This window comes from Aspergillus ambiguus, assembly GCF_047715705.1.
Source record: "Aspergillus ambiguus strain CBS 117.58 unplaced genomic scaffold BDV59scaffold_14, whole genome shotgun sequence".
Taxonomy (NCBI): Eukaryota; Fungi; Ascomycota; class Eurotiomycetes; order Eurotiales; family Aspergillaceae; genus Aspergillus; species Aspergillus ambiguus.
This window is the reverse complement of record NW_027395527.1, coordinates 245549-266832: the sequence shown is the minus strand read 5'-3', so window position 1 is coordinate 266832 and position 21284 is coordinate 245549. Positions and strand designations below refer to the sequence as shown.

At 50.6% G+C, this 21284-nt stretch overlaps 6 protein-coding genes across 6 annotated transcripts; all 6 read left to right on the top strand.

Annotated features, from left to right (window-relative positions):
- Positions 1–325: 325 nt before the first annotated feature.
- Positions 326–7342, top strand: BDV59DRAFT_201721 (putative polyketide synthase; the record flags this gene model as incomplete). Its single annotated transcript, XM_073693872.1, has 1 exon — positions 326–7342. The coding sequence occupies one exon, from the start codon at positions 326–328 to the stop codon at positions 7340–7342; it is 7017 nt and encodes a 2338-aa protein (XP_073548298.1).
- Positions 7343–7979: 637 nt separating this feature from the next.
- BDV59DRAFT_201720 (serine hydrolase FSH) lies at positions 7980–8834 on the top strand (the record flags this gene model as incomplete). The annotated part of the gene is made up of 1 exon (XM_073693871.1): positions 7980–8834. The coding sequence occupies one exon, from the start codon at positions 7980–7982 to the stop codon at positions 8832–8834; it is 855 nt and encodes a 284-aa protein (XP_073548297.1).
- Positions 8835–9695: 861 nt separating this feature from the next.
- Positions 9696–10373, top strand: BDV59DRAFT_201719 (nitroreductase family protein; the record flags this gene model as incomplete). The annotated part of the gene is made up of 2 exons (XM_073693870.1): positions 9696–10001; positions 10053–10373. 2 exons carry the CDS (start codon positions 9696–9698, stop codon positions 10371–10373), a joined length of 627 nt encoding a protein of 208 aa, XP_073548296.1.
- Positions 10374–11351: 978 nt separating this feature from the next.
- Positions 11352–13353, top strand: BDV59DRAFT_177566 (putative FAD dependent oxidoreductase). Its single transcript, XM_073689634.1, has one exon. The coding sequence runs from the start codon at positions 11395–11397 to the stop codon at positions 12799–12801; it is 1407 nt and encodes a 468-aa protein (XP_073548295.1). The 5' UTR covers positions 11352–11394; the 3' UTR covers positions 12802–13353.
- A 1657-nt stretch (positions 13354–15010) lies between these two features.
- On the top strand, positions 15011–18442 carry BDV59DRAFT_177559 (uncharacterized protein). The gene is made up of 7 exons (XM_073689633.1): positions 15011–15201; positions 15285–16448; positions 16509–16677; positions 16798–17415; positions 17464–17835; positions 17887–18023; positions 18081–18442. Exons 2-7 carry the CDS (start codon positions 15697–15699, stop codon positions 18214–18216), a joined length of 2184 nt encoding a protein of 727 aa, XP_073548294.1. The 5' UTR covers positions 15011–15201; positions 15285–15696; the 3' UTR covers positions 18217–18442.
- Positions 18443–19289: 847 nt separating this feature from the next.
- On the top strand, positions 19290–20897 carry BDV59DRAFT_177558 (F-box protein). Its single transcript, XM_073689632.1, has one exon. The coding sequence runs from the start codon at positions 19300–19302 to the stop codon at positions 20221–20223; it is 924 nt and encodes a 307-aa protein (XP_073548293.1). The 5' UTR covers positions 19290–19299; the 3' UTR covers positions 20224–20897.
- Positions 20898–21284: the final 387 nt, after the last annotated feature.

The window sequence follows — 21284 nt, the reverse complement described above, 5'->3', positions numbered from 1 at the left end:
GAAAGCTAGCCCCTGCTGTAAGCCATCCTTTTGGAAAAGTTATTGCGGTTAGACAGCCTGGCCCCGATGACTATCCTACACCGGATTGAGGGAGATAACTAAAGATAGCATCGCCGTTATTTAAAACAAGAGAAAATGAACATTGACTTACCAACGCAGCTGACATTCTAACGAGCATACATACGCACCCTTCGTTGTTCTTCACACATCATTTCTTGACTAGATCTATACATCCCGCACGACTGACCACTCAATCCCTCACTATTCCCCCTACTTTTACCTGAACACTTAGACGCCCTCTCACAAACCACATTAAGCAACAATTATGGCCCCCGTTCTGCCTCCCTCATTATCAAACGTCCGTGAAGCGACGAGCTTTATCTTCGGCGGACACATCGGCCCACAAAGCAAAAACTCTCTGGAAAGACAAGTGCGGCAGATCGTGGACGGCGCAAATGGAGAATGGATAGTGGAGACCTTGGCCGGTTTACCACGGTACTGGGAAGCCATGACAGAGAAGATCCCCGAAGTGGCCAGCACAATGCAGGGTGCTCGTCTGCTGGCCGATCTCGAGTCATGGTTTCGACATGGCCCTGCGTCTGTTGAGTCGCTAGCTCCAGACGTTGAGATACCAGATCTTTGGATCGGAGTTCTGATGGTAGCTATTCAGCTGGATCAGTACTGGCGCTATCTGGAGTTTCGATTCAACAGTCCTACTGGAAAAGAGGCGGATGACCTACAGGCTGAGCTAGTGAAGCAGCAGCATCAGCAGGAGCCTGGCGGAAGCAACAAGGTCGAGACAGTGGGTTTCTGTGCTGGAATGATTGCCGCTATCGCCGTTGCCAGCTCCCACAACCGACAAGAATTTAAACAGTACGGCGCCGCGGCGTTACGAATCGGAGCGCTGATGGCAACCCTAGTAGGAGCCACCGAGGAGTGGACTAAGAGGCGCGCCAGAGGCAGGTCTATCTCCTTGGCTACGGCGTGGAGAACCAGCAAGCAGGGAGATGATATGGCACGCATCGTCTCGAAATTGTCCCCTGATGCCTACGTCTCTGTCCTGTTTGATGAGTCCCGCGCTACCGTGACAGCGTCGGAGCGCCTCGCGCCAAAACTGATCAGGCAGCTTCGCGCAGCTGGCATAACGGCCATACCACTCCCCTTCAAGGGCCAGCTTCATTCACCCACAGCAGAGCGCGAACGCCACACCGAAGCTTTGATCGAAGTGTGCCACTCGATGCCTGAGCTGCAGTTCCCGGATGCTGCGCAGTTGGCGTTGCCCACCTACCTCGACCACCCCACGGGAGAGCAGGTTTCGGGCGCAGAGGTCGACTTGGTTGGCAAGGTGCTGCGCTCTATCCTGGCAAAGCAGTTAAACTGGACCAGCACCGTTTCGAAGCTTGCCGCGAACAAAGAGGACATCTCCCTCATCGCGTTTGGGCTCGACCGCCCTCTGCCACCTACTATTACACGCGCCTTCGGTTCGAATCAAGTACACTTCGAGGACATCGAGGATGACATGGCAAAGTCAATAGTGCACCCGCGCGAACAATCACCAAGTAATGACACAGTGAGCGGCTCGCCTGCTGTCGAATCAGTCCAGGCCACAGAACAGAGCAGACCGAATTTCAAACCCGAAGACGACTTCGAAGATGCCGTCGCGGTCGTGGGCATGTCCCTTAGGGTTGCAGGTGGTGATGATCTGGAAGAATTTGAGCAAATGCTGAAAACCGGAGAGTCGCAGCACGAAGTCATCACGGCCGAGCGGATGACGTCTGACATGTTGTTCCGCGACAAACCCAACCCAGACAGGAAGTGGTATGGCAATTTTATGCGCGACGCGGACGCCTTCGATCACAAGTTCTTCCAGAAGAGCCCGCGCGAATCGATGGCGATAGACCCGCAGGGCCGGCTTTCGCTGGAGGCGGCGTACCAAGCTCTTGAACAGTCCGGGTATTTCAACGAGCTGGCGACGAGTAGCGTGGCTGACCAGCAAAGACGCAAGAACGTAGGTGTTTACGTTGGCCTCTGTTCCTACGAGTACGATGTCAACATCCATTGCCATCCAACCAGCGCGTTCACAGGGACGGGGGAGCTGAGAAGCTTCATCCCCGGGAGAGTGTCGCATTACTTTGGATGGACGGGCCCGTCGTTGACGTTTGATACAGCATGCTCGTCGTCGACGACGGCCCTTCACATGGCCTGCCGGGATCTGTTGTCAGGCGAAGTCCCGGCGGCACTCTGCGGTGGCGTCAATGTCTTGACAAATCTGCAGTGGACACAGAACCTCTCTGCCGGCAACTTCATCAGCCCAACAGGCCAGTGTAAACCTTTCGACGCTGATGCCGATGGTTACTGTCGCGGCGACGGCATCGCCTACGTCTTCCTGAAGAAGCTATCAACGGCTGTGGCTGACGGTAACACGATCCTGGGGACAATCCGCTCTACGGGCATCAATCAGAATCTCAATACCACGCCCTTGTTTGTTCCTAACGTGCCTTCGCTAACGACACTCTTCAATGATGTGGTCCGCAAAGCTCACGTAGACCCGCGTGATATCTCGCTGGTCGAGTGTCATGGCACTGGCACGCCCGTCGGAGACCCTGCAGAGTGGGAAAGTATCCGTAGCGCTGTGGCCGGTCCCCTGCGCGATACTGTTCTGCCCATCGGCTCGGCCAAGGGCCACGTCGGTCACACGGAGGGCGCGTCCGGCATCGTATCCCTCATCAAGGTGCTCTTGATGATGCGAGGCAATTTCATCCCTCCCCAAGCTAGCTTCAAGAGCATGAATCCCCATATCCATGCGCAGCCGTCGGACAACATGGAGGTTGTCACGTCGTTGCGGTCCTGGCCAGGCGACCGCAAGCTGGCTCTGATCAACAACTACGGGGCCTGTGGATCCAATTCGAGCGTGGTAGTTGCCCACTCGGCTCATAAGCCTACCAAAGCCTTCTTACCCAGCTCGTCGCCTCGGTTGCCATTCTGGATCTCGGGCCTCGATTTCCGCAGCATTTCGGCGTACAGCACCGCTCTGGCTCCCTATCTCCGCTCACACACTGGGCCTGAAGATGGCCAGGCAAAGCTTGCTGATGTATCGTTCAACATGAAATGGCAGTCTAACCCCGGCTTGCCTAAAGGGCTGATCTTTAGCTGCAGTTCATTGGACGGGCTACAGGACAAGCTTGCAAAAGCAGCTGCGGCTACCAAAGACACAGCTGGAAGCATCGGAATTGCGCCTGTGAAGCCTGAGAGACCCGTCATTCTGTGCTTTGGAGGCCAGGTTTCGACATTCGTCGGGCTCGACCGCGGAGTATACGAAGGTGCAGCAGTTCTTCGGTATCACCTGGATGCCTGCGATGCGGCCATTACGTCTCACGGTCTAGACAGTATCTACCCGGACATTTTCTCTTGTGAGCCGTATCAGGATGTCACGAAGCTCCAGACTGCGCTCTTTGCTATGCAGTATGCCTCGGCCAAGAGCTGGATAGACTGCGGGCTCGCCGACAAGGTGGTATCCGTCGTGGGCCATAGCTTTGGTGAGATAACAGCGCTCTGCGTAGCGGGCGTGCTGGGTCTGGAAGACACAGTCAAACTAATTGCTGGTCGGGCCAACCTGGTGCAAAGCGCTTGGGGACCGGATCCCGGCGCCATGATGGCCATTGAGGCCGATGAAGCACTGGTGCATGATCTCCTGAAGGAGTCAAACCTCGAATCCGACGGATCAGCTGGCATCGCCTGCTATAACGGTCCACGCAGTTTCACTGTCGCTGGATCAACAAAGGGCATCGACGCATTTGCCGCCACGCTGGCTGGAAAGGGTAGCGCACTCCAGGGCGTCAAGAGCAAGCGTCTCAACGTCAGCAATGCCTTCCATTCCGCACTGGTTGAAAACATTATCGACCGCCTCGGGGAGGTCGGCAAACAAGTGACCTTCCACAACGCCGTCATTCCGATAGAACGTGCCACCGAGCATGGCGACGCGGAAGCCCAATTGGACTGGACGTTTGTCGGCTCCCACATGCGCCAGCCGGTCTTCTTTAACCACGCCGTACAACGGCTAGCAAATAAGCATCCGCGGGCCATCTTCCTCGAAGCTGGTTCCAACTCGACCATCACCGTCATGGCATCGCGCGCTCTTGCTCAGACGGTGTCGGCGCAACCTGACACGTTCCACTTCCAATCCGTGTCTATCACCAACACCAAGAAGGGCGTCGACAGGCTCACAGATGCAACTGTAGATCTCTGGAAACAGGGCCTACGTGTGTCGTTCTGGGCACACCACCGGCTACAAGCGGGCGAGTATGCACAGCTCCTCTTGCCACCATATCAGTTCGACAAGTCACGTCATTGGCTCGAGCTGAAGTCGCCAATCGAGCAGGCTCTGAAGGTCGCCGAGAGCATGATCGGAAGTAGGGGTCTACTGTTGCCGGGAGAGCCGGAACATCAAGAGCAAGTCGACCCCAAGACCCTTGATCTATGGACCTTCCTCGGCTTCCAGGCGCACAAGAGTTACAGAACCAAGAAGAACACAAAACTTGCTCGGTTCCGCATAAATACAGCCTCAGATAAGTACCAGCGGCTGTTTGCGACGCACGTCATCGCGAAGACGGCACCCATTGCCCCAGCCACGCTTGAGATAGACATGGCCATTGAGACCCTTTTCAGCCTGAACCCAGAATGGAGAGCGAACGGCTTCTCGCCGATAGTCCGTGATATGCTCAGCCATTCACCTATCTGCGCCGACTCGACGCGCGATTACTACATCGACCTCGAGCCGCTCAACAAAGCCGAAACAGAGTGGCACTGGACCATCCACAGCGTCAGCTCTTCCGCTTCCGCTTCCGACGAGAAGCATGCCGAAGGCCACATCAACATGTGCTCGCCATCCGACCCGGCCGCTCTCCAAGAATTCGGACGCTGGGAGCGCGTAGTCAGGCACGCGCAATGCGAAGCTGTTCTGGCATTGGGCCCGAACGATGAGGGCGTGGAGGCGCTCCAGGGACGCAACGTGTACCGAGCCTTCGAAGAAGTAGTCGACTTCGGCTCCGTCTACCACGGCGTGCGGTACGTGGTGGGCCGCGATAACGGCGAGAGCGCAGGTGTCGTCCACAAGCGCCACGCCGGCGACACCTGGCTTGATGTCCCCAAGGCAGACTCGTACGGCCAGGTGGCAGGCATGTCCGTCAACCTGCTGACCGATATCCCCGCGAGCGACATGTTCGTTGCTACGGGCCTCGAGTTGGTGATGCGTTCGCCAAGGGTTCAGACTGTAACTGATGGCCATGCGCATGGTCCCGGAGTGTGGCACGTTCTCGCTCGCCATGAGCGCCAGAATGAAAAGTCCTGCGTGACGGATGTCTTCGTCTTTGATGCCACGACGGGTGCCCTAGCTGAGGTCATCCTGGGCCTGAAATATGTCCGCATTCCCAAGGCATCCATGAGCAAGATTCTGTCGCGGATGACAACAGATAAGTCATTTGTTAGGAACACCGCTGCGTCCCTTCCATCGTCTGCCCGACCTCTTGCCACCCTTGATGAGCGTGTCAATCCCGCCAGTCCAAGCTCTAAACCGGCGCCGCTCCAATCCCGTCCCAAAGCAAAGAAGACCAACGTCAAAAAAGCAAAGCCTGCTAATGGACCGCGCGACATCACAAACGAGGTGCGCGACATTGTTGCCAGCGTTTCTGGCATCGAGGCCAGCGAGATGAGCCTAGATAGTGAGATGGCTGACCTGGGCATTGACTCGTTGATGGGCATGGAGCTGGCGCGCGAGATCGATAACACCTTCCGTTGCACGCTCGACCGCGCGGAGACGATGGAAGCCACCAGTCTTCGTGAGTTTGTTGCCTGCGTGTCCAATGCTTTGGCGAGGGCCGGAGGTGGAGAGGACGTAGAAGAGGAGGAGGATTACGACCAAGTCAGTGACGAAGACACGGCCAGCGAAGCGGAAGATATCGTCTTCACGGACTCGATGGACGAAGACTCGACCTTTGATATCTCTACTCCGGATGACGCCTCGGTCTACAGCACCAAAAGCGAGGATTTGGTGAGTGATTCACCTGTCACAGCGGCGAAAGTAATTAATAGGGGTGATGTAGCAGCCCGTGACGCAGAAGCCCTGCGCCTAGTGGCAGCCTACACGGCCGGTTGGGAGTCGGCGGCACTTGAAGCTGTGGCGAATGACACTATCCCGACCTTCCCCAATGCCGGAGCGGTGGTGGTCGTGACGGGCGCCTCGGGCAGCCTTGGTTCGCACATTGTTCAAGCACTCGCTGAGCGGCCTGATGTCGCCACTGTCATTTGCATCAACCGCGCCATCAGTGACGTGCCGGCCGACAAGCGGCAGGCGGAGGCGCTATCTTCGAGAGGCATCCAGCTGTCCCTGGCTGCACGCGAGAAGCTGCGCGTTTACGGTACCGACACTTCCAAGCCACAGCTCGGTCTATCAGACCAGGAGTATACCTGGCTGGCGCAGTACGGCACCCATATCATCCACACCGCGTGGCCCATGAGCGCCACACGGCCACTCAAAGCTTTTGAGCCCCAGATCCAGGTTATGCGGAACCTGCTGGACCTGGCGCGCGACATGGCCATAGGATCCAGGCCGCGCAGGATCGGTTTCCAATTCACCTCCTCGATCGGTGTTACTGGCTTTTCAGCCGAATCCCACATCCTCGAACAGGCCATGCCCATGGACGCGGTGATGCCCAGCGGCTACAATGAGGGCAAGTGGGTGTGCGAGCGCATGCTCACCGATACGCTGCGCCGTCACCCGCGTCTTTTCCGGGCCATGGTGGCACGGCCAGGCCAAATCTCTGGGTCGACCGCAAGCGGCTTCTGGAATCCAGTTGAGCACTTTGCGTTCGTGGTGAAAAGCGCTCAGGCAATTAAGGCATGGCCAGACCTGCGGGGTGTGCTGCATTGGCTTCCCGTGGATAAATCTGCCCGCGTCATGATCGACCTGCTGAACCTCGACGGCCGAGAGGATGCGATAGAGGCGTATCCGGTCTATCACGTCGACAACCCTGTTGGCCAGCCGTGGAAGGAAATGTCGACGATTCTGGCCACTGCCCTGGATATTCCTCCCCACGGCATCGTTCCCTTGGAAGAGTGGATTAAACGGGTTCGCCAATCGTCTCTCCCCCCGGCGGAGAACCCGGCCACTCTCGTCCTCGGCTTCCTCGAGGGTCACTTTGAGCGCATGGCTTGCGGCGGTATCGTTTTGGACACGCAAAGATCCTGCGAGCATTCCAAAACCATGGCCGCGGAAGGGTCGGTGAGTGCTGAGGCAGTGCGGTCCTATGTGTCGGCTTGGAAGGCGATGGGTTTTCTTGCTTCGTGACTGACATTGATTCTTCAAACTCATGTTGCTATTGTACTAGTTTGTATACTTTCAGTTTGGTATAGAAAGCGTTTATACAGTTGGCTTCCATGTTTTACACACAATATATAGATTATCTAACTATCTCATACACTGGAGCTACACCATTTCTGGATTCGACCATACTTCATTCAGCAATAATGTGGAGCTTCCGGTTCCCCCGGATTTCCCCAATGGGGTGAACTTGGCTCCAACCCTTAATTAGACCCTCCCCAAGATTGGTAAGTTCCCGTTGGTTTTTCTGTTCGTACACCTGGCCCAAAATTTCTTGATTAGTTCCCTTGTCGTAAGCATATAAGCATGCATCTGCAAGGCCATTAAGGAGTACAGATAAGATACGGACTATTATAACTCCAGCACCCGACGGACTAAGCGTAGCCCGCAAGAGAGCAATCAGGAAAGCTATAGGGCGTGTAAGCTTAATAAAGACCCCGCGCTGCAGACTTATCAAGGCTATAACTGGCATGTTGCATAACGGTCCGCACTCTACGGTACACAGTATACCATAGCCCTCTCCCCCCAGTCCCACAGCGCAGCCTCCAAGTCAGAATATTGGTATTCCACTACGAACAAAAAACCCCGTGCGACTTAGAGCATGATGGGAGAGCGGTACGACCGGGTGCAGACACCCCCCATCCCCGACGGTACTGGATACCTCGACATGAACGACACAGCGACAATCCACCTGCCGCGCATTCTCTGTCTTCACGGCGGGGGTACCAATGCACGTATCTTCCGTATGCAGTGCCGTGTGTTCGAGAAGCGCCTCGGGCGATCTTTCCGTCTCGTCTATGCACAGGCTCCATTCACCACCATAGAACCAGGGCCAGACGTAACGTCTGTTTACAAGGACTACGGGCCTTTCAGGGTCTGGCTCCGTGATCACCGAATGCCTGGAGTCTGGACGTCCCAGGGTGTTGCTACAGGTATTGACGCCGCCCTTGCACAGGCCATAGCCACCGACGACGCAAAGGGTGCTACAGGAGACTGGGTTGGCTTATTTGGATTCAGCCAAGGCGCAAAGGTGGCAGCTAGCATCCTTTACCGGCAGCAGAAGTGCGGGCTGACCAGCTTCCGGTTCGCTGTCCTTTTCGCCGGTCGTGGGCCACTGGTATGGCTCATGCCTGACCTCCCGAAGCCGCATGGCTTGGTTGACGCCGAAGCGCCGTCTACACACCCTGCTCCTGCCTGGCTCAATCTAGGCTCCAGCGGGGATATGTTGCAGCTTCCCACGATCCACGTCCACGGACTGAAAGACCCCGTCCTGGACCGGCACCGAGAACTGCTTCGGGAGTACTGTGATCCGCTACACGCCACGCTCTTGGAGTGGGAAGGCGACCATCGCATGCCTATCAAGAGCGGAGAAGTCGAGCCAATCGTCGAGCAGATCCATAAGACTGCACGGGAGTCAGTCTCCATTCTCGATGACAAGCTTGAGTGGTTTGATATTTAGACAAGATACATATGCATAACCAGCCGAGAAAACCTTCTCGATGTAAAGGATTGGCATGTACACAAATGGGACGGTGTGTAAAGGAATAGATAGGATAATGGAAAGTTGAAGGGAAAGTACATAACATGGCATAAAGCTCCTTGCCTGATGTTACTTTCAGCTGCATGCTGGAAATATTCTTTTGGCATCGCCTTCCTGCTACACGGTTCATCTGTGATCGTCCTTAAGGTCGAGCCTAGACACCAGCACTGGTCTACGCTACTTTCTGTAGCTGAGGCTGCCCTTTAGGATGTTAATGAAGATATCTGGCCAGGTTGAAAGTACGAAGTTAAGATAGCTCGGTCGACTATACTTTTCTAAACTCGGCGCTGGACTGACGCCAACCTCTCCGCCCCCTGCTGCGGCCTACTTGGTTTGCACCTGATGTTATTAAGAAACTTCATTTATTCCCATAATAAGCATAGCGGAAGCTGGGTTTTGAAGTGCCCAGCCGTTACACCAACTGACTGCCCTAGTAGTTTATTTGAGACTTTGACGTAAACACGTCGACGACGACCCTGTTCACTGGCTCACTTAGCCGAATAAACGACGACCAATAATTTGGAAAAGCCACACTGAATTAACTTTCTCCTTTGTGCTATATTATTGTCTTCCGGCCTGTCATCCGGGGAAACGTTTCTGAGGCGGACTTTCTATCGCCCCAAAGGCCAAATATACCGATTTGCTGCACAGTAATCAAGGCCACAAGAAACACGTAAGCCTCCTCCTCAGTAGCATGAGCGTTGTATGTATATATATCATGAGGTGCACTCCCAGACTGACGGAATGACCACCAATAACCACTTCCCGCATTCTGTCAAGATGTCTTCCATTACAACCGACCAGTGGCTCGAAGCTGCAGCTCACCGTCGCAGTGTTCGTGGTTTAGCAGGAACCTCCAAGGTGTCGGACGAACGCGTCCAAGAGATTGTCTCCAAAGTCCTTTCGTTCGCCCCCTCCTCTTACAACACTCAGCCTGTCCGCATTTCGCTCGCGTTCGGGGAGAAGCATAAGGAGCTGTGGAGCATTATCCTCAAGGTGGCTGAGCCGGTCCTCAACTCCATCAATCCGGATCTCTGGCAAAAGCTGGGCCCCATTTTCCAGAGCCATAAGGCTGCATATGGATCTGTACGTTAACAATTTTTGTTTCCCACACTCAGACTATCTAATGGGATCTAGGTACTCTTCTGGGAACGCGGTCAGACAACCAAAGAGGCTGCCGAGACACACAAGGCGACTGGCCATATGTTTAGCGAGTGGGGCGATCACGCTCAAGGCATCCACCAGATCCTTGTCTGGACAGCCTTGGACCTGGAGGGTGTGGGTGCCAATTTGCAGCACATGAATGCGATTCCGCCCATCGAGGCAGCCATAAAGAAATTCGCTGGCGTCCCTGAGGATTATAAACTCAAGGCTCACCTGAACTATGGAGATGAGCAAACTGCTCGTCCCGAGACGCCCAAGAAATTGCCTATTGAGGAGACACTGACGATTCTCTGATCGACACAAGCGCCGACAGTGTCGCCGAACATTTAATGAACTCAGCTAGTCAGATTGACCGTTAAGCTCGCGCCTCTAGTGGCAACATTGGGCTTTGATAGGATGCTTCTGAGTTGGCCAACATTGGGAAAGTAGAAGTGGGTACGGAATTTTTGATTATGGAGCATGCCAGTATTTAAGATTGCGAATAAGAATCCACTAGATTGCAAGAATGATATCGAATCCGGCCTAGACCATGGCATATACTTATGATACAAAAGCAACATTTCTCTGAAGTGGCCAAAACCGTGGACAATGCGATTGGTGCCTTTAGATTGTAGCAGACAAGTAGCTAGTTTCAGTCCTGATATTTGATTCTGCGTGCAGTAGATCGCCTTAGATATGAGCTCGTGTGGATGCGTTCTTTTACAACTTCGGACAGTACGGAATGGGCCAGAACCACAATCAACGGCATGGACCCAGCTTCCAGAAAGGCAGAACATCCAGCTCCAACAAAACGAGAACCCAGTTCAAATAAAAAAAGGCGTATGCGTGCAGTACGGTACATCATGCAGTACGTACTAAAAAAAGATCGCTAGTGCTGCAAGCACAAGCCTTGCCAATACAGCCTAGATGACATTATAGCCTTTGCTGCAACAACATGGCGAGCTGAACCAAGGAGTGTCACCGTTTGACGCATGTCTTTCTTGGCGCGCTGAGCAGATAATTTCCCCTGCGGTCTTTACAACGACTTTGAGTCTCCAACATGATGCTTCGCAGCGTCTGCGCCGGGCTATTGGCCCCCAAACACTGGACCCACACACTGGCCCCAAACACCGCCTCCAAACACTAACCCCCAAGCACTGCCCTAAAACACTGCCGCAGAAGATGCTTAGCCCGGAGATTTTTCGAGTCTAAAATCAGCCTCACGGAGGAAAGTAAGTCAGTGTATACACTCGCCTTGGCCCTTGTGCGTATATGAAGGGATGAAGGGAAGCAGTCGTCCCAGTGGTTCAACTGCGACTCACCACTTGTTTCCAAGATGTTGACCACAATTTTCTTCTACCTTGCCAGCGCGGCGGGCGCCTTGGCTGCATCTATACATCCTCGTGATCAATTTGATCCGTCAGCGTATGCCGCAGAAGACGTCATCGAGCGAGATTTTGCCATTATCGGCGGAGGAGCCGCGGGCACTTATGCAGCAATCAGTTTGGCCGATCGAAACAAAACCTTCTCCCTGGTCGAAGTCTCAGACCGACTCGGAGGAAACACCAGGACCTTCCACGACCCAGCAACGGGGGCCTGCGTCGACTTTGGCGTACAGCTCCATCTTGATGCCCCCATCGTTCGCAACTTTTTTGCTCGTTTGAACACCCCTCTAGAAAAGGCAGACTCCAAGGTTTTTGGCAAGCCCAAATATTACGACTTTACCAACCGAGTTGCCCTTACCAACTACACTCGAGGCTCTATCAAATCCGATTATATTGCCGAGCTCAACAAGTACCCTTATGTCCAAAATCTCGTGGACCTACCCGACCCGGTCCCTGCCGATCTGCTCCTCACCTGGCCAGAATACGCCAAGAAGCATAAACTCTCCTCCAGCTCGACCGAGGGTGGTCTCTCATGGCCAGCGACCCCTGGTGATCCATTAGACACCACCGCCCTTGCCATTCTCAACGATGGCAATCCCATCGAGGTGAAAGAGTTTTCTGGGGCTGGTGTTCGCAGTGCCAATCACGACAATTCCATGATCTACGACAACGCACTGGCCGAGTTGAAGCCGAATGTCTTTCTACAATCTTCCATCGTTGCAGCTCAGCGTGGATCGACCAGCAAGGACGGCGTGCAGCTCGTGGCCAATACCCCATCTGGCAAAAAGCTCATCAAGGCCAAGCAGCTTATCATTGCTATGCCGCCGGTATTGGAAAACACCAAGTACTTCGGTCTCGACCAGCAGGAGAACGCCATTCTTGGCAAGCTTTCTGGCAAGTACTATTACGGTGGCGTCGTGAACAACACCGGGTTTGAAGAAGGCGTTGCTTATACCAACGCCGGCGCAAACCGACCATACCACGTCGCCAGTCTGCCCGGTGTAGTCGAGATCGCCCCTTCATCTTCTCCTGGTTACAACTTCTACTGGTACAATACGGTTGAGGCTAAGACACAGGCTGAAATTGAGAGCGCCGCTCGAAGCACCATCAAGTGGCTGCAGACTCAGAACGATCTTGAGGACCTGGAGCCAAATTTCGTCGATTTCCAAGATTACTCACCGTTCCATCTGAGTCCTCCGGTCAAGGACATTGCTGACGGCTGGTATGGTAAGATGAATGGCCTCCAAGGTTATAGAAACACTTGGTATATCAGTGCGTTGTTCGTCGTTAGCTCGACCCAGATCTGGAACAGCACTCACAACATTCTTCCGGATATTATCAACGCTGCTCAGTCTTAGACTGTGCCAAACCGCAACCGCACCAGCGGATGTTTTATGTGACCCACAAAATATCAAATGTTCGATATCCTCTTGCATAAAAATATGTTCAGCTGCTTTCCAGGGGCTCAAGGATGTTGATAGTCCATGACCGAAGAGTGCACAGGGAAAAGACGTTTTTGAATGGCTCATCCAAATATTCGATCAGCTGCAGAATCTTTCTTTGGATCAGTCGCATGCTTTTCTTTTCCCACCCTGAAGGAGTATCCACAATACAGCCAGTCCGACCATCTAAATATATCGTTTCCTAGCACACGATTACTCCCGACCATATTTGCTCCAGTCAACACGCCGAGACCATAATAATAGCCCGAAAGGCAGACTGCAAATCCTATTAGCCAGTCCTCTCACGTCCAAAATCATCCGCAAATAGCTGCTTATTGTTCTACCTCTGAGATCGACATCCCTTCACCTATAATACATAGAAAGACAAAGGGACATGGTTCAGGTTGTGAGCTGGTCTGCGGAATGTACCCATGGATTTTTCAAGATTAAATGGCAATCTATATAGCGTTGAAATAAATTTACTAAAGTCGATTGATTAGCTATCGTATAGGGAAAGTTGGCAGAAATATTTTTAAGCAGACAAAAATAGTACTATTCTTATTAACTAGACTTAAAATATATATTAACACAGTGCACTCGTGATAAAAGGGGTAGAATCTACTATCCTCCCAATTAATCTAGCAATATGGCCAGGGTAGGGGAGGCGGCTTGGAGGGTGTTCGGTACGCGACCCTCCCGCCGCTGTGGACCACCGGAATTAGTAGGGGCAGTGACGGTTACTTCCGGGCGCCTAGGTTATAGAGGATAGGTATTGCCCATGGGAGCAGCGGATTCTGATTACCCAACGCTCGAATAACTACACTAGCAGTTAGCCCAGCTTAGGCGGATCCCATTCTAGTAGTACAGCGAACCGCCGTCTGTAAGATCCTGATCCTCATAATCTAAATAAGTTCTATTAGATGCCGTACAAACTGTCCGAAGTATCGTGAGTAAACAAACACAGCTAGCGCCGATAAAGACTTAAAAGAGGATTTAGGTAGTAATAGTGATGGGGTAATTTCCCTCTAGGCGAGGTTTAAAGGTTGGAGCCTAATAATCTCGAGGGTGTTTGTTCAAATAAGTACCTTTAGCCCTTCTTCTAATTATCACAAGGAATCACACGGTCTGATAAGAAACAACAACTAATGAGCGTGGATAATAATAGGTGATTGCCTATGTCTTCTAAGAGTAAGTATATACATGAGTTACCGCTGTATTTTAATAGCACCGTTTAGATCAGCAATGAACAATCGCAAAAATTCCAAAAACCACATCATGCATGAAGTGGGGTGTTTAGATAGTATCTTTAACATTAAATTGGAATGGCTGGATACGTAAACAATCTCGATCCCTTAATATGCTGTCAATATCGGTGTCAAAATTAACTATACTTAATTCCTACAGCAAACAGTTTGTATTTTTAAACCCTCTTTCAGTCTAACACTTTTTAGTAATTGAACTAAGCTAAATCCCATCAGTGCTTGGTAGAGAGGTGTGCTGTGGCTAAATGGTTCGGCTATCATCTCAATTATCTTGGAAGAGATTAAATGAATACCTTTGACCCGTTATTACCTTGTACGTACATCACCACACCAGACTAACCAAGATCTGTTTATACTGAGAACCTATCGTCATTAATAAGTTCCATTATAGTCCCTAATGAAAATATAGCAGCCTCACTAAAGTTGCAGCTTTTGATAGACACATCCTAATCGAGAAGAAGATTATGAGTAGCAGCCATATTAGCCACGATAGTATATCTTCGTAGATCTGCTTAAGGGTCTAAGTAATTTGACAAAACTATGAAATCTATTACGAGCGTATTGAGCTGTGCTTCTATAAGTAAGCACATAGATCTCTATTTTCCTTATAGGCAAGGTGGTTGGCATCAGGATGTACTCCTATGCAAGGAACGATACTATCGGTTCAATCCGTTTCGGACGAGTTGATAAGTAGAAAAACTTCTCACTCACGTCTAATTATCCTCTGATTCGACTGCACGTCAGCGTTATTACTGAAGCTTTGAGTAGCGGTGAGTCAAGATCACATGATCGCCAGCACTTCGGCGCAGGTGCCGGGGGGTGCGGTGGATTGACCTGCGTTCAAGAACATTTATTCTTGCCCTCCTTAAGAATACCCCTGCAGCACTCTTCCTCATCTGTCAGCCTATCAAATTGTCATCATTCACTTTCTCTCTATATCTGAGGGCGGCAAATCAATCAACGGATTGCTGTTTATTTAAGGCATCTCAGGTATGGCAACAACAACCCGCGAGACCAGTACTGGGTCCCTATCTCAGGTTGAGACAGATGTGGAGTAAGTTATACACTTGGATCCCGCAGCAATTGTGGGCTTAAGGCGTAGATCCGTTGAGGACATGGTTTGATGAGAATTCACAGGAACCATGGATCATTTCGGAATCGCGAAAATATATCCTGAAGGCGCGAGTCATCCTTATCGATCACGGGCCGTTGGAGATCCACAATAGCTTGGACTCCTTAGCGGAGGATCTGCTGCGCAAGGTCCATGAAGAGAGGCTACTGACAGTATGTTAAATCTGACCTGTTCTAGGGCGAGGTATCAAAACACGTAATGACCGTGTCATTATAGGGGAGTAAACGACCCTTGTTTTTCATCTGCCACAGTACCGGTGGGCTGGTTGTTAAAGCCGGTCTTGTTCTTGCACGACATTCAGCATCAAACGTCAAAACGATTTTGACAAGCTGTTATGGGATTGCTTTTTTAGCAACCCCGCACCAAGGGTCTAGTTACCTATCTAGGTCTGAATATGCCCAGAGTATTCATCATTTGATGCATCTAAAGTACCATATCCCGCATCACTTCCGACAATTATTTAGACCTGGACACCCGATGCTACTACATCTCTCCTGCCAATTTAGGTCCATGTCCGAGAACATAAAGCTCTGGAATTTTTTAGAAACAGTTGATTCCTCTTTATGCGTTGCAGATTCGACTACTGGAAGCACTGTGGAAACACTTGTTCCAATTACTTCTATTCGTTCAGGCATGTTTGATATTGAAAATGAAAACAATATCCTTTTAGCTACGGATCACGTCGGCGCGGCATGTTTTAAGGGCCAAGAACAAACAACCCGGATGCGCTTTATCACAGAGCTCAGTTCGTCGATTACAGATGCCGTGCACCTCTCGAAAATTAGCGACTCGTCGCTGCATGCTAGTAGTGAGATTAACGTCCAAGTCAGTGGGTTCTTCGAAGAGACAGCACGAGGAGTTCATGATAAAAACTTCTTGAAGCTGTGGTCGACTAAGACGTCTTTACCAAAATATCTGGAGCATGGGCCTTCAGTCTGTCTCAGTGGTAGACTCAAGACATCAAGTGCTTTACTATTCGAGAACCTCTATCCAGTGTCTGACAACGATTTAAACAAGGAGCAACTACGTGAATTTCGTAACAAGGCTGCTTTTTACCGGCCTGAAGTTGGCAGCGAGAAGTTTCTCTGGATCCATGTTCCCTATACGCATACTGGATGGGTCCCACAAGTCCTGGCTAAGGCTTGTAATGACCAACAAAAGCCAGATTTGTGGGTGAATAACTGATATAACTGCCGTTACGAAAGTAACTGACTCGATTTGCATCATAGTTTCAGGAAATTTATCAATGAAGAAAACTGGTTCTCCAACTTCATGCGAGCCCATCATTCAGAGCCTCATGCGCGTTACGTTAGGCCGGCTTGTGTTCATTCTCGGCTTGACGAATATTTGCCTCCCAACGGAGGAGATGACCTTAGGGACCCTCGACTGGCCTTATATGTAAGTCAAGGTCTTTCCCCTTACTTTCAGAGTGCATTCATGCTTATCATTAACAGATACCATACGTAAGCATCTTCATACGGATAGTAATGTTATTTGCATTATCTCACCCACGGATAGCTCCACTGGGACACCTACGGGAATCTCGTCCAACGACGCAAGGTTGTGGAAGAAAGGCTACAACAGGGGAGATGTCGGCCTGTGCCCAACCATATAATAGGATCCACCATTGAGTCAAAGTTGATATGGGAGTTCCTGGGTCGCGAGCCTCCAATTCACATTCGAAGAACATTGGACCAATATGGATACCCGCACCTACGATCAACAGTGGCAAGAGACGACGATCAGATTCTCTGGAAGCGGACAAGAAAGGCCACTAATCTGAACGACTACCACCCTTCCATACCGCTTCAAGCAAAGACACGTTCATTAGATACATTCCTTGACGGAAAGGTCCTCATGGTAGACCAACTCTGGCTGTGGATTGTGGACGAAAAAACGGTCGTCACTTTCTTCCCAAAACAGGAAGCTACGACTACCGATGAAAAGGTATATGAGCAGGCAAATCTGTTCAATAGCATCTATAATGAGTTGAATGGAGATCTGGCGACGCGCTTTGAGACAGCTGGTGATTTTGCTGCCTTGATCGTGCTGCATACTGTCACTATCCTTCTCGACCAGGCTTTGTATCGGGACCTACAGGTGCTGCGTATATTCGAAGAATCCATAAGCATCCTGGTACAGCCTCCTCAGTTGCCCATTTAAATCATGTTCTGACGCCTCTAGACTGAGTCTGTAACAAAATCATTCAAGAAATTTCGCAATCGGCCCGCCTTTATCATCAGATCCGGAGAGTACAACAAAGACGCCACAGGAAGACGAATGAAAGCATCTGAACGCGATGACAGAGATCGCCGACTAGTTATGCAGAATCGTGAAGACTTATCTGTGTTGCTAGAACTAAAAGACATCGTGGATGAGCTGCACACGATTATGAAGCTTCTAGAAGAGCAAACTGCAACAGTCAAAATTATGGCCAAGTATTTTAAGGATAAGGGAGACGGGAGAGCCTTCATCGGATCAGCGCTGTCTCGACTCGGTCAATGTCATAGCCAGGTTGTAGGCATGATAGACAATGCGAATGCAGCTCAGAAAGAGGTAAATATTCTCTATTTTGGCCACAGCGTTCCTACTCATCAATTATCACAGGTTGGGAACCTCCTCGACCTCAAACAGACTCAAGCCACTATAGATGGCACACACCTTGATCGTTGGCAGGCCGAAATGACCGAAGAAACCCACATTCAATCGCGCTCGCTGGTTGTCTTCACTGTCTTCACCGTCATGTGAGCTTCCCCATTAAGTTAATGATTTATATCATTGTTGACTAGCCAATGGAACAGTTTTATGCCACTTTCATTTTTCACGTCGCTATTCGGCATTAATGTCCGAGAATGGAGTGGTGAGCAGACAAACTTGACAATGGCCCAGATGCTCTCAATAGCAGGTACGTCGCTCTATCGCCCCATTCAATGTTAATAAACCGTGACTTCATACCAGTCATAAACTATAGTGACAGCAAGATAGGCCCAGCATCGGTTGTGGTTATCGCATCTGCACTACTCATGGCATTTTGGCAACGCTTCCCATGTTTATTGGCAATTGTGAGGATAACTGTAGTGTTGGTCAACGAGTTCCTCGTCTTCCCTTTTAAACGAGTGCTGGGTCGACAATAGAGGGCGTTAGTAGAGTGGCACAATAGGAGGGAAGGTAGGCCATGGGCCATTATCCGCCTATACTTAGAGCCCCTAAAACGTCAAAAATCTTTCAAAATATTGTTATATATAGAGTAGGCAGTTCGAAATCACCCTGACCCATCGGGGGTGAACCAACAAGCCCATGTTGGATCTAGTGTGCTGAGCGGGAAGGTCGTTGATTGGCCCAAATTTTGTGGGGTCCGACCATCTTAGATTTGAATTTAGACCTTATTAGTTAGATTTACCTTTGATGATCTATTATAGACGCTGTAGAGTAGTAATAGTTATTATATTTTACTACTGTAATAAGCAGAAAATTGTGGATTATAACCTTTTCGTTGTTGTAATACTCTAAAATAAGGTTTATTTTTTATGACTAGGCTCCAGGTGTGTCGAGATCTACCTGCTGACTGAGAGTGCAGTGGAAATCACTGCCTTTTGATGAGCGAGTGGCCCGTGACTGGTAGCGTCATTCGCAATATAGTCTTTAGGTGCTCGTGGAGTGCAATATCATGTAGTGATTTATTTGGACATTCTCTATCAAACGGCATACGAGGATATTTGCTGTTAAAAAAAAAAAGGTGCACATTACCTCCATTTCTGTCGCCTGAATCCGACTCACATGTAAACTGAGGTTTCAATCCTCCATATGTACCTTATGTACACAATACTGCGTTCATACAATTATTTATCCGGAATCCACTTGTATGGGGTCCGAAAACCCGCCCCGTCTTGAGTAAGCCCTAAGGACCCTACCAATAAGATCGTTGCCGCCTGTCTTCTGCCAAGCAGATCAGCATTCATCTAGGGTATTTTAGTTCGTCTATCCCTCTATCTTCATTTATCAGCATGCCTCTCTTTTATCATGGGGTTTAAAGACCTCCCGCGAGAAATTCTGAGCCTTATAATCAGTCTATTAGTTGAGAGAGCCGACACACCCTCAGAATGGCGCGACAATCTACAGCATATCTGCAATGCTCGCCTCGTTTGCCAGCTATGGAACACGCTTGCTACTACACATGTGTTCAAAAATTTAGTTCTCGCCTATACCACCGACGAATACAAATCTTGGGGTGGCATGATTGACAGCGAAGTGGCGAAAGAGGCCGCCAGAAGTGTTTACATTCGTACTGCGCCTGATGATTATCACGATTGTGGTATCTGGAGCGCGTACACGGAAGAAGGCCGTGACGGCCTGATAAGTGCTATCGGCCGAATTTCGGAGCTTGAGCGCATAAAAGAATTGTATCTACGGTTTTCCAGGCATTGTGGTGGGATTGAAGACGACAGCCATCGCGACGAGGTTGTCGAAAATATCGATACGCGTCATGGCATCCTCAAACATGTCTTCATGGCGATCCAGAGCCGTGCGAGGAACAATGTCGCAGCGAGGACCATTCGCACACTGACAATTGAGAATCTGCAAAATGCTCCCCTACCGGATTTCACCTCTTCTGAGCTTTTCAGGGCCGTCATTAAGAATATCGATGCCCTACATCTCATGGTGGCGGACGAGTATGATGAAGCCGGACCTGACTGGGACCCGTACCGCATCGAGCGCCAGGTGTTTGAACCGTATCTACATCGCGAATGGCTGGCTCCTCTATCCGACCACCTGGTCTGCCTCACTCTCTCCTTCCAGGTTGGCTGGGGAACCATACCTGGATATTTCGACGGTAGCGACCTTCATTTCCCAAGGCTTACAACACTTAACCTTGGGAACTTTGTCATCGGACATCATAAGCATTTAGACTGGGTCTTGAAGCAGTCTTCCCTCACATCTCTGTGATTAGACCGGTGTTCTATCGTGTCGTATCTCACTACCTTCCGGGCCAACATTGACGATTGGCAAGTCCGAACGCACGACTGGCACGTGTATCCCACCGGCTCATTTGGTATTGATGAGCAGTATGCTATCTATGGCTTTTCTGGTACATGGGAGGCCATTTTCAATAGTATTCGCACAAGTCTTCCTCGGCTCATTGATTTTCGTTTTCATTACGGTGATGACCCGGTCTTCCCGATGCGCCCTGAAAAGCTATCTGTCGGTCTAACCAAGAAACGATACATTACGTTTGATGACTTCTGGAATGATGCAAGCGAGACTGGGTTGCTAGGCTTCGGCGACAGCGAGTGGGGGGTTCCCGACAAGCGGTATTTGAATCGATCAGAAGAGACAGAAGTTGGGGATAACCAAGCACTAGATGCCCTGCTTCAGGAAGTCAGAAGGAGACAGCAGTAGCCGATACTTAGGTCTGACTAGCACCCTTGCGTGTATCTATGCACGTCTATTGGTTACTGTATCTATTTTCAGTAAATAGTTGCTACCTTTTCTACCGTCGACAACCTTTTAACTCCCAAAGGCTTTTTTGAGTCTCGGAATTCTGCCGAGATAATGACAAATACTACCCTTCATAATAGCTATAGGGGTCTTGAGCGACATACTATGCATTCTTATTTGCGACAGGCCTTGGGCAAAGTTAATGGGGACACTAATACAAACATTGTGTTTCCGGCATTGCACGTTCACCGGAATCTCCGATGAAATCTATGAAGTTCTTCTACTAAAACAACATTGCAAACAGGGTAATGTACCTATAGAACAAGATACGCTGTTATTGTGTAATGCGCTTTGACATAGCGTACACCCGATATGACGAGGGATAGGACGTAGGATTCTATCGGATGCATCCGACCACTTGCGTGATGGTCAGTCCCATCGGCTCACCCGCCCGCAAAGCGGCAAGTGTCCTAGCAGCCGCATGCCTACCACTACGCAGAGCTAAAAGGAGCTGAAAATGTTGACAACAGTGTTATACAGCATTTGAAGCTGGTTTCCCCTGTTAGACA

What these genes read in the sequence shown, in the direction of transcription:
- BDV59DRAFT_177566 (XM_073689634.1), top strand. Translation starts at nt 11,395, where the DNA reads ATGTTGACCACAATTTTCTTCTACCTTGCCAGCGCGGCGGGCGCCTTG.
- BDV59DRAFT_177559 (XM_073689633.1), top strand. Translation starts at nt 15,697, where the DNA reads ATGCATCTAAAGTACCATATCCCGCATCACTTCCGACAATTATTTAGA. An exon ending in GACCAACAAAAGCCAGATTT is followed by an intron (nt 16,449 to 16,508) that starts GTGGGTGAATAA and finishes TTTGCATCATAG; the next exon opens with TTTCAGGAAATTTATCAATG. An exon ending in AAGAATCCATAAGCATCCTG is followed by an intron (nt 17,416 to 17,463) that starts GTACAGCCTCCT and finishes TGACGCCTCTAG; the next exon opens with ACTGAGTCTGTAACAAAATC.
- BDV59DRAFT_177558 (XM_073689632.1), top strand. Translation starts at nt 19,300, where the DNA reads ATGGGGTTTAAAGACCTCCCGCGAGAAATTCTGAGCCTTATAATCAGT.